The 11,844-nt window shown below is 31.6% G+C and overlaps 4 protein-coding genes across 4 annotated transcripts; 1 reads left to right on the top strand and 3 right to left on the bottom strand.

Moving 5' to 3' along the window:
* Nucleotides 1–74: 74 nt before the first annotated feature.
* LOC107063078 (uncharacterized RING finger protein P8B7.15c-like) lies at nucleotides 75–1,063 on the bottom strand. Its single transcript, XM_015314493.1, has 2 exons — nucleotides 305–1,063; nucleotides 75–212 (listed from the first exon to the last, which is right to left on the bottom strand). Exons 1-2 carry the CDS (start codon nucleotides 1,061–1,063, stop codon nucleotides 75–77), a joined length of 897 nt encoding a protein of 298 aa, XP_015169979.1.
* Nucleotides 1,064–3,438: 2,375 nt separating this feature from the next.
* On the top strand, nucleotides 3,439–3,976 carry LOC102601542 (auxin-induced protein 15A-like). Its single transcript, XM_006359556.2, has one exon. The coding sequence runs from the start codon at nucleotides 3,547–3,549 to the stop codon at nucleotides 3,802–3,804; it is 258 nt and encodes an 85-aa protein (XP_006359618.1). The 5' UTR covers nucleotides 3,439–3,546; the 3' UTR covers nucleotides 3,805–3,976.
* Nucleotides 3,977–5,555: 1,579 nt separating this feature from the next.
* LOC102604338 (auxin-induced protein 15A-like) lies at nucleotides 5,556–5,876 on the bottom strand. Its single transcript, XM_006359648.1, has one exon. The coding sequence runs from the start codon at nucleotides 5,874–5,876 to the stop codon at nucleotides 5,556–5,558; it is 321 nt and encodes a 106-aa protein (XP_006359710.1).
* Nucleotides 5,877–9,350: 3,474 nt separating this feature from the next.
* On the bottom strand, nucleotides 9,351–9,683 carry LOC102604002 (auxin-induced protein 15A-like). Its single transcript, XM_006359647.1, has one exon. It carries the CDS (start codon nucleotides 9,681–9,683, stop codon nucleotides 9,351–9,353), a length of 333 nt encoding a protein of 110 aa, XP_006359709.1.
* Nucleotides 9,684–11,844: the final 2,161 nt, after the last annotated feature.

The raw sequence follows: 11,844 nt of genomic DNA, 5'->3' as shown, positions 1-11,844 counted from the left end.
ACTCACTGCTCATCTCACACTTATTCCTTTTAAAACCTAATTTTCTAGTTTCAACACCCCATTGCATGTTAACATCATTCACTTGGTTTCTTCATATTTACTTCTTCAACAGCTCGTGGAAACTCTTCTACCCGTGTCCTACAAGACTGTAAGATTCTGTTTACTGTGGCTCTTAGAGTCAAATTAGGCAAGAGAGCATCAACAAGTATATTCTAGCCCCACATACGCAAACAGAGTTGGACATAATATGATTCCTTATGCATCTGTCGCAGAAACTACTAAAACAACATTTGCTCGCTATAACTGCATCTTTCATTAATCCTTTACACAATAGGCAGTGAAGCTCTGCTGGTATATCTCTATAGGAACGCTTAGAAGACGATGAAGAAGAAGATCCTTCAACCTCCTTAGTAAAAGCTGCCATCAAAACAGCAACACTTGCATTTACTTTCTTGATGTCATAATTGGGGTCACCATTTGTAGGGCAATGCTGAATGAAATGCCCAGGCACCTTGCATCGATGACACACATACCCCGGTGGTGGTTTTTTCCGTTCCATTCCACCTTGTCCAACACTAAAGCCAGCTGATCTTGTGTTATTATTATACTCAAGTGATATGTTGACAATTGAATTCTTGATTATACTACTAGTACTAGTGGGCACTGGATTGCCTAATTGACTTGGCATTACTACTTTTGGAATTGCATACACATCATCGCCAAAATCATCGTCTTGAGAATATTTGGACTCTTTTTTAACTGAATGAACCTCCTCCTGTTTACACACCACTTGCTTGGGATCCTCTTTAATTAGTATGGGGCAGCAAGGTAATCCAGGAAGCCGACGAATCAAAACACTTGTACTTGCAGGAATCAAGGTGGCATGATCAACATAATCTTCGTTAGTTTGTACGTTGGTGAGAAGAAGGTCGAAATCTTTACCCCAACCATAACGCTTGGATTCAAATATTTTTGATTTCAAATTCCCAACAGAAATAAAATGATCAAGAATTGGTATTGAATCATAATCCTTACAACTTTTATACTTGATATACACTGCCATAACTGAAATATTTTTGCTTTTGCTACTAAAAAGAAATCAAAGAAGAGAAACAAAGTTAAGAATTTGGTTGCACAGAAACAGAGTTAGGAATTGAGTTTATATAGACATTTTTTTTAACTTCCGAAACCAAGTCGGAATCTGAAAGGAAAAAAAGTTTCCTAAAACTGTAATCCCATTCCCATACTTTCCTAAGCCAACTCGGAATCTGAAAGAAAAAAAAGGAAAAAAGTTTCCAAAAATTGTAAATCCCATTCCCATACAAACTCAGGTTTCCTTATTTTACACTTACAAAAATAATTTGATTTTATAAATTATAATTTAATTATATATTTTATTGAGGCACCGGATCAAAATTATTGTGGTAGAACTACCTTTCTCAGAATTATTTTATCCTTTGAATATCTGATATTGTAAAAAAATAAATATTATATTCAATTATTTATAATTCTAATGGTTAGATTGAGAAACCTGATGGGGCAATTATTTTTTCAGGTATGGGATACATTTTTGTTACTATATCATTGTTTGACGGTAATTTTTTGTGGTTTTGTGCCCCTGTTTTTTTTTGGTTGTTTATATTCCTGTTTAACTATATTTTTTATATTTGTGATGGACAAAGATTATAATTAGAGCGAATAAATATAGTGCATCCAAAGAACAGTTAAGTTGTTTTTAAAATTTCCTCAGATAATTAGGTACAAAAGGTAAACTTATATTCGAATCAACATAACTTTTAGTGACGCAATGGTATTATTTCAGCTACAAATTAAAGACAGTTGAAATAAGTCTATTTTTAGTGAGAAACGTCTCCATTAACTTCAAATAATTGAGCTTTTTTCTAACATATGAATTCGACATTTGTTTAATACATTTTACGAAACATTTTAATCATGGATAAATGGCATGATGTGGGTGCGCAAACAATTTAAATGGCCAAATTTTGAGTTGTTATTTGGCCTATATAAACACATTTCAAGAGTGTCTACCACCACAGCTCTCAGCAAAACTTGAAAGCATTCAAAGAAAAAAATTCTGCTTTTGAGGTCTTTAGTAGTTCTTCTCATCTATACTTAAACTAGAAGATCATGGCTATTCGTATGTCTCTTATAATCAAGAAATCTTCCACATCTAGAGATGTTCCCATAGGATATTTTGTTGTGTATGTCAGGGAGAAGCACAAGAAGAGATTTGTGATATGTTAGGACCGAAATAATTAGGTGTAATGCAGAAGCTAGCAAAGCAAACCTTGAAAGACCACGAGTAAGAAGACAAGCGAGAAATATACCAAAAGACACAAAGATTTAACGTGGTTCGGTCAATCGACCTATGTCCAGAAAGGAGATGAGCAATCCACTATAAATATGAGAGTACAAAATATAGAGAGAAATAACCTCTACCAATTCACTCGAAATACATGGGAGGTTCACACAAGTGATAACGTATCAAGCTTGTGTCCCACAAATTCTCCTCCTAACCAAAACTCTTAAAGCCCTTAAGACTACATTGTGAATGTTGATTAAGTTAGAAGGAACAAGTCTCTATTTATAGAGTCCAAAACTTTTTCCTACCATAAAAGGACTAGCCAATCCAAAACATTTTCCTAAAAGGAAAACCTATTTATAGTAAGAAATTCAGGACAAATAAAACCCAACATGATCCCCGTATCATTCTTGAGTCAACCTTTATTTCAAGACTAGATGAAGAAGAATTTGAATTCGATCATCGAATGGGTGGTCTCACAATTCCTTGCAGTGAGAATATGTTCATTGATCACTTGAGGAAGTGAGAAGGAATTTACCATTTATACTCTTCATATGGAAATTTGGAAACTATAAAGGCATTGGGACAGGTTGATAGTGAGTAAACATCGTCTATGTTCTCTACATTTGCTGAAATAACTCCGATAATTTGAATATGGAAAGTTGATCTTACATAATGAGTTTAGCATGAGGGACCAGACAAGTTGTCATATTTTACAAGTAAATTTATTTCTAAATTGCAGACCAAGTGGTTCGGACCTGAATAATTACAGGACGATTGCCTGTTGTTATCAATTTGATGCTGTGTTTTCAATCATGTTATAAAAACAATGGGCCTAAAGTCTTGATAACGAGTTGGACAACAAAACCATGTGATACTTCTTACATTATATTAATGGAGTACACAAATCATCATAATCCACTGATTTCATTATGAGAAAGAGGTAGGACCAACCAACCGTTGCATGTTGAACTTGTATGAGCTAAAGTAATTAATCATGTCAATTAGTTGGAAGACAGAGCCATGTGGTTATTGAGATGTCATTCTCTTCACCACAAATCATGAGATTTTATGACTTGCCATTTCCTTATATAAACATGTTTGGTTAAGTTTCTACCACCACAACTCTCTACAAAACAAGAAAACTACTCAACTTTCTTGTGCTTTCAGGATCTTAAGTAATCTTTTTATCTTCATACTTTGCTCATCTTAATTAAAAGATCATGGCTATTCGCGTTCCTCGTATAATCAAGAAGTCATCAACATCCTTGGATGTTCCCAAGGGTCATTTTGTTGTATATGTTGGGGAGAAGCAGAGGAAGAGATTTGTGATACCGATATCATACTTGAGTCAGCCTTCATTTCAAGACTTGCTAAGTCAAGCAGAGGAAGAATTTGGCTTCGATCATCCAATGGGTGGTGTAACAATTCCCTGCTCAGAGGACATCTTCATTCACATCACTTCTCACTTTAGGATTTAAAAATATAGTTGAGAATTTTTTTCCCTTTTTATAGGTCTCACAATTTTGTTAAGGAAATCCATCTTGTACAGTTGATTAGTTAGAAGTGAGTCTTAGCACCACAAAGTTTGGTGCTTTTTTACTCACAAATTAAAGAAAATACTTCAATGAATACAGATACCAAAATTTGTTTCTCTCAACTAAATGCTTGAAGATAAATTTATTTTGTAGTTCTGAACCATTCAAATTTCAACTTATCTACTTTGGCCAAGATATAACTCGAAATATTGCCTGATTTGTTGGTTAAAATTTGGATATTTAATAATTGGCGGAATGATCTGAGAGACCCCTGTACTTGGCTCCGTTTGTCAGTTGAACTCTCATACTCATTATTTTGCCAACTAGACCCTTAAACCCATCAGAACACAACATTTTAAGCCCTTTTCTCCTCCGGTCAGTTTGCGTGAAATGGACGCGATTACACGTGGAATTCCACATCATTTTTTAGTGCCACGTACGAAATTAAGTGTAAAAAAATAAAAATAAAAATAGACCAATTTTTTAATTTCTTAAACTTTTCAAATAGTCATCTTCTTCCTATTTGGTCACAAATTGAGTACTAAATTCATACCCATTAGATCAAATTCTTCTCGATTTAACTTGTAAATTCAACTACAAGTTCACCAACACAAACTCTATGAAGCCCAATCGAAATTTTTAATTAATTTTACAAATTTATAAGACCCACTTATTATTTTTAAGCTTTTCCAAGCTTATCAATGGAGTTTTAAAATTTTCAATAGTCACAATCATCCTTCACATTATCCACATCTCCTCGTTGAAACCATCTACTCCCTCCGTTTCACAAAGAATGACCTCCTTTCCTTTTTAGTCGGTTTAAAAAAAATGATCTCTTTCTTTTTTTGGTAACATTTTACTTTTTGTTTTCCACGTGGCATGTTTAAAACCACAAGATTAAGGGCAATTTTGTACATTTGACATAACTTTAATTTATGACCACAAGATTCAAAAGTCTTCTTTAATTTCTTAAACTTCGTGCCAAGTCAAACCAGACCAATCTTTTTGAAACGGAGGGAGTAATAAAATAATGATACTAATAGTTTTCAAACCTAAAAAATGAAAAATTTAGAAGAAGTTGAGGCTATCGATTTGTATAAAATAAAATAAAAAAAGACGGAGAAGAGTGAATGTGGGGCTGGAGAAAGAAGAACGAACTGGAAAAAGAAGAAAGTTGAGGGTTGTGGTGAGGGGTAGAGGAGGGAGGCTGGTGGAGAAGAAGAAAGTCGTGGGTGAAGGAGGGTTGAAGAAGATGAATCTTATTTTTTAATTTTGTTTAAAGTAAAATATTGTTTTAACTCACTTTCAAGCGCGTGTAATCACACATATTTCAAACTCACTAATATTAATGTCACATAAACTCGGTCAATAGTCAGAGGGATTTAAAATATTGTGTTCTGATGAGTTTAAGGGTTTGGTTGACAAAATGATGAGTAAAAAGGTTCAACTGACAAACGGAGCCAAGTGCATGAGTCTCCTGGGTCATTCCACCTTAATAATTCTATCAAATATCTTACTGTACTACGTGTTGATTATGATACCATAAACTTTGAGAGATTTTTGTATAAATAGGAAATAATTCGAGACATTCACCAGTACTGCAAGAAAAAAATTCCAAGATTATTCCATTTACAAATTTGATTCACTCAAAAAAAATAAAAAATCTTACACCTAACTTAATATTCACTATTTTGTTAGTGCCGGAGCATCGAAGTTAGTGCTAGGAAAACAACTTCTTCACATGGAATGGTAATTCCCATGTCATGATGGAAGCCAAATTCTTCCTCAGCGCATTGTAGGAGGCACTGAAACAGAGGGTGAGTCAAGAAAGAAATTGGTACGATATATCGAGTTCTGTTCTCTCCAACGTAAACTGCAAAATGTCTTTTTGGTACGTCGATGGGAAGGTGATCTACATCATCATAGCCCTGTTTCTTACCCAAACTCGAACACCTTTTCATAATTTGCTTCAAAACTGCAGTTTGTGATAGTTTGTTTGATATTCTGATTGCCATTTTTGTATGTTTTCTTGAAGAAATTTGAGAGCTTTATGCTAGTATTAAAGTACTAGTAAGGTAGTGTTTGGCATAGAGAGATGTGAAGCTATTTATGGAGGAAGATCCAAACTTATTTATCTTTGTTTATATATGAAGAAACCAATGTATTTGTACAAGATTATGTACTTAGGGAGCCAACTATTTAACCAATGGATTGTTATTGCATATATGATACTTCCTCTATTTCAATTTGATTGTTTGATTTTGACTGTCCGGAGTTTTAAAAAAGTAAAATATACTTTTGAACCTATCAAAATAGTTTTAAATCTTTTAATTTTATGTCATGTGAAAAGTTAAACCCCCAAAAAAGGAGAAACATTCATTTTGAAAAGGATTAAAAAACGAAAGTAATATAAATAAATCAAAACGTGATGAGGTAGAAAGTAGGCAGGAAATTAGATATTTACAAAGCAGAAGAAAACGCCAATAAATCAACGATCATTTACAGAATCTATTCATTCCTCGAAGAAATACGATGTCAAGTACAAGAAAATACCAGTCAATTATCATTAAAAAAAAATGTGCGATGTGCTAAAAGATAAAAGTACCCCTAGTTTTGCACTTGGGATAATTAATTAATCAGGCATACGGAATGACATAAATTTGTACGTAATAAATTATTATTTACTAATAATAACAGTTAAGAACTCCTTATATACGATAAAAACCGATGACAAGAAGCCAAGAAGTTTTTTTGTTTTTGTTTTAAAGCAAATTTACCACTAAACAGTGTCTAGCGGCCTTTTATTAAAAATAAAAAATATCAACAGGGACAAGTACAAGCAAGGGGGTCTAGGTCTTACCTTACTAATCCTAATAAAGTACCTAACTCTTGCTACCTAACAAACATGAAGAAAATAAGAGCTAGAGAAAATTAAATATTTGCTGATCACCACAGAGTTTGTAATATACTCCGATCCGTGATGATATTACAAATGAGGAGTCAAGAAGTACATGTTTGCGTTTTTTATTTTGATAAAAGTCCTGGAGTCATTGTCTTTATTTATTTTTTATGAGTCAAGCACGTAAAATAAAAATAGGTGACTTTAAACACTTGAAATCGAAACCCCTATACAATATCTATCATAATATGTTAAATTATGTGATCAACCCATCTAGAAATTTAAATAAATAAGGAGATACATTTTATTTGCTTAACCATGTTTTCAGTATATTTTAATGTCGATATTTCTACTACATGATGTCGGGGTTCTACAATTATAACAAGGATATTTTTCTCTCGTAGCTATTATAATAGTAGAACCCTAAATCGCATCTTTTATCCCAAAGAATTGATATGGCTAGAAATAATCTACGCTAATATATGCATTATTAGTAGATTACGATTCAAAAAGAATGTTACCAGTTTTAATAGTTGGACTTTCCCAAATAAAGTATGCACTAAAAGAATTTCAAATATATTGTTCGAGGTCTCAGAGGGTGCAAGAAAATAATTGTATTTTGTCGTACCACAATAAAATTAGAATCTACTATGAGATAAATCACTTATGTCGAAACACACCTATTTTTGGTTAAGAGTTGTCCTAGGCAAGCTTTGTGGAGTTTGGGTAATTTCTAGGTGAAGTTGAAAGATTCATTCACTACATCGTATTTCAAGATGTTGACCAAATTGTACGATTCTTATTTATCTTTGTTTTAAAAGAAATCAAATCAAAGTTTTTTAAAAAAAGAAAAAACTATTTGGATAACACTAACATTATTGTTTTCACCAAAAAATGGTTGTTCTAAAGAATATCATGGTGCCAATTGCCAGTCAACTAGAATTATTTAATTTGACTTAATTACATGATTTAATTATGAGCTCCAGGACTTAATTACCCGTACATATTCCTTGGTGAATTTCACTTTCATAGGTAGCATAAATTAAAAAAATAAACCTTGTGATACTTGCCCAAGACAACACAAAAGTTAGGCAGGCAACACCTTGATACTTGTACGATCGATAATAATAATATACCACTATCTACGTGAATTGTAGTGCAGTGATGAGACAGTTTCATCCTTAACCACAAATTTCAAGTTCGAGTCTTAGGTATAAATAAAATCTTATTGGGAATGCCACCCTCGAATGAGTCACGCAGTGCGCATAGATTGACTAACATGCATACGGGCCCTTTGTTTCTTTGAAATAATGAGTATATACTCTACTTGTTTGATTGTACTTGGGATTAAGGAATTTTCAACAACTATTTATACCCATTTTTTTTCTTCATTTCTGGATGTTGACCTACTTGTGCGACTACGACTAGATCGATAAACACATTTATTGCGTAGATTTCGTACTGTTCAATAAAATATCCCCCAACTTATGATCCCCCAACAGATCCGGCTTCCCTCCATTACCCCCTTTCCTTTATTTCGTCAAGTGCACGTCTAGATGAGAGACATGTGTCTTATTTAAAGTTTAAAGGTCAAAATTATATTATATTAACATATATAATAACCATAGTTAAGTCAACTAATTTTAGAAAACTACTCTCCAACTTAGGTTCTTTATCAATTAAACTGCATTTTTATTTATCTTTGTTTTAATTAATTAGAAGAAACCAACGTATTCTTAATTAAAAGAAACAAAGATTATATATAGAGGGTTTGCTTTCAAATGAGACAACGAACAAACACCTTGATACTTGGATGATACTAACAATGTTTTTAACGAACAATGGGTTGTGTTCTACAGAATATGATGCATGATAATTAATTAAGTACAAGAAATTAGCATTATTTGACTTATATTTGTTTTCTAAATTTCTTTTTAAAATGAGGGTAATTTTCGAAGAAAGTACACCTTGTTACGTAGTTTACATTTGGAATAAGGAGAATTCAGCTGTGTGGAATCCATATTATTTATAATCACAATAATATACGATACAATCGGTGATAATAAGAGCACACTAGTGCAACTAACCGCATACAAAGGCAGATTCCTACAACAATCTCAAGTTAATATACAATAATAACTGAATTCACAATCAAATATTTTAAGATATTTTATGAATACTTTAATACATACATATAAAGTTTGAGTAAAAGTCAATGATTTCTTATATATGAACTCAGATATGATACTCTGGATGCCATGTCCTTGTTTTGATTAAAAAAAATGTTTAAAGTGTAAGAACAAGAAATATGTGTGTAAAAGAATTTGAGACGTCTTCTCTTGTAAATTATTTTGATGGGATTAATTGTATCTTTGCACATTTCATTAGTAACTCTATATTTGTTTTACTTGGATTATAAAATCCATACGGATTATCATTAAATCATTACATTAAATTAAAGTTTCATAACAAAAGAAGTTCACAATGGTATTATGTTAGTAAAATGAAGTTTTTTTTAAAAATATAATGTCCTGCATTGTCTTTTTTGTGGACAATGGCGCATTATGTTTTTTTCTTTCAAACTCTTTCACTAGTGGATCATGGAAGTGAGTGATTGGAAAATGAATTCTTCACAGGGAATGGTGATGCCCTTGTCGTGATCAAAGCCAAATTCTTCCTCAGCGCAACGAAGGAGGCATTGAAATTCGGGGTGACTTAAAAAAAAAATAGGTACGATGTATCGAGTTTTATCCTCTCCTACGTAAACTACAAAATGTTCTTTTGGTACGTCAATCGGAGTATAGTCCTTGTCGTTGTACTTGTACCCGTTCAGCTTCTTACCTAAACTCCAACACCTTTTCATAATTTGCTTTAATACTGCCACTTGTGGCAACTTGTAATTTGATTTTCTAGTGATGGCCATTTTTTATTTTATTTTTTGATATTTAAAGAAAGCTGAGAGACTAAATACTTACTTCTCTTTTTTTCCTTTGAGAGAAAGAGATGTTACTAAGTAAGAAGTTCTGGGGTTTGGAATATTGAAGAGATGTGAAGCTATTTAAAGAGAAAAAAAATGTCAACTTAAAGTTAAGTTCAAAAACACATTTAAAATTAAAGTATCTCGATTTTTTAAGTTTTATACGTGAACTATCATGTGTCTGAGTTTTTTACCGATCAAATATTTATCAAAACACATCTCAATTATCAGTTATTTTTTTTTCCTATTTGAACAATTGTGATTAAACAACTGATAGTTAAAATGTATTTCGATAAATATTTGGTGATAGTTCACGTGAAAAACTCACATACTAGATAGTTATAATATGTTTTTGAAGGTGTGGAGTATGGTGAAGTAAAACAAAAGGAGGGTGAGATTGTATTGGAGAGGACAAAATAAGACATTGGGAGGAGAGGAGGGCAAAGCTCTATGAATTTACCGTACATATTCCTCCCCCTCACTTCGAATTTATATTTCATAGGTTGCATAAAATAAAGGATTAAAAAACATGGATTCTAATTAATCTTTGTTGATTAAGAAACCAATGTATTATTAATAAAGTAAAAGAAACAGACAAGATTTCTTAGGCTTTGCTCAAGATCGATCAGTTTATATAATACCAATAATATTTTTTAATTATAACTACCATATATCTAGATACATCAAATCATTCCTCGAAAGAATATGTCAATAATTAATAAGTACCAGAAATTACCAGTCAATTAGCATTATTTGACTTACATGCATTTTTAAAAGGGAAAATTGTATGAAATAGCAAATTACTAAATTCAAATTAAATGTTATAGACATAGTTTATTTTAATTGTAATTCGCAGCAAACATTCCCTTTTTTTGCCATCTGATTCCATATACAATTAGCCATTTTCGGTATACAATTAGTCATTTTATACATTTTCGGTATAAAATGTATAAAATGCGTTTGTGTTTGTATAAAGCGAGAGAAAAGTGTATATACAAATATAAATACATATATTTTCGTCCTATACACTTATAATTATATAAATACAGATCTCATTATACAAATTACAATGTATAAATGAATTTATACAAAACTGAACAATTTGTATAAAAATTGGATGTTTTGTAGCAAAATTATACAAATCAAAAGCTCCATAGCAAACATAAAATTTGCTATGGAGCGCAATTATTCAAACTATAGTTATAACATATAAATATGATTTTTATGTTTGTTATATGTGAAAGTTTAAAATTGCTTCATAAGATGATGGTAATTAATATATATATATTCTCGAACAAAGTATCTATAGTTGTTTCTTTTTTATTTATTAAAGGAATATAGACAATTCAGCTGTACGGAGTCGATATATTAACTAATTAATAGTCACCACAATATACTGCCTTCGCTTCTAAGTTGTCTTAATTTTACTTGCACAAAGTTTTAAAAAGTATAAAAGACTTTAGATTATTATTGTCTTAAATTAGAGATATTATAATAATATCATATGACAAGTTAAAAATAAAAATATCAAATTAGTAAAGATGTACATACTCTTTTTTAAAACATGTTTAAAAAAATAAGGAAAGTAAGATGAACAAATTGACAATAGAGGGATATTATAAAGTAGTTCAAAGAATTAATCATTATGTTACGATCAAGCGCTTATCAATATCATACCAAAAAAATATAACTAATAGTATAGATGAAATTTTATTTCTTAATTAAGCCACCAAGTAAGTATCATGTTCGGTTATGAATTCAATTCCTTCCGACTATCCCAAATCCATCGTGAGCTAGCCTTGTCGTTTACAGGATATTACCCAATACATTATAATGGAGTCCAGAGCCTAAAGGGCAAAAAAAATGGTCAAAAATTCCAAAAGGGCACATCACTTTTTATTTTAGCCAAAAGGGCAAAATCGCTGCGTCAGCAGCGATTTTCCTCTGACAAAATGACAAAATCGCTGCCCTAGCAGCGATTTCGTCTAAAAAAAATTTTTATTTTTTTTTATTAAAAATCGCTGCCACAGCAGCGATTTTGTAAAAAATAATATTTTTTTTTAAAATTAAAAATCGCTGCTTTTTTTTCTTTAAAAAAACTAAAACA

This window comes from Solanum tuberosum, unplaced genomic scaffold (genome assembly GCF_000226075.1).
Source record: "Solanum tuberosum cultivar DM 1-3 516 R44 unplaced genomic scaffold, SolTub_3.0 scf00290, whole genome shotgun sequence".
Taxonomy (NCBI): domain Eukaryota; kingdom Viridiplantae; phylum Streptophyta; class Magnoliopsida; order Solanales; family Solanaceae; genus Solanum; species Solanum tuberosum.
Note: the sequence above shows the minus strand (reverse complement) of the source record. Positions and strands in the feature narration are given on the sequence as shown.

Bases quoted from the DNA above. Each gene is read 5' to 3' on its own strand.
- LOC107063078 (XM_015314493.1), bottom strand. From the start codon at position 1,063: ATGGCAGTGTATATCAAGTATAAAAGTTGTAAGGATTATGATTCAATA. The intron at 213-304 runs GTTATAGCGAGC...ATGTGGGGCTAG, and splicing joins AAGGATTAATGAAAGATGCA to AATATACTTGTTGATGCTCT.
- LOC102604002 (XM_006359647.1), bottom strand. From the start codon at position 9,683: ATGGCCATCACTAGAAAATCAAATTACAAGTTGCCACAAGTGGCAGTA.
- LOC102604338 (XM_006359648.1), bottom strand. From the start codon at position 5,876: ATGGCAATCAGAATATCAAACAAACTATCACAAACTGCAGTTTTGAAG.
- LOC102601542 (XM_006359556.2), top strand. From the start codon at position 3,547: ATGGCTATTCGCGTTCCTCGTATAATCAAGAAGTCATCAACATCCTTG.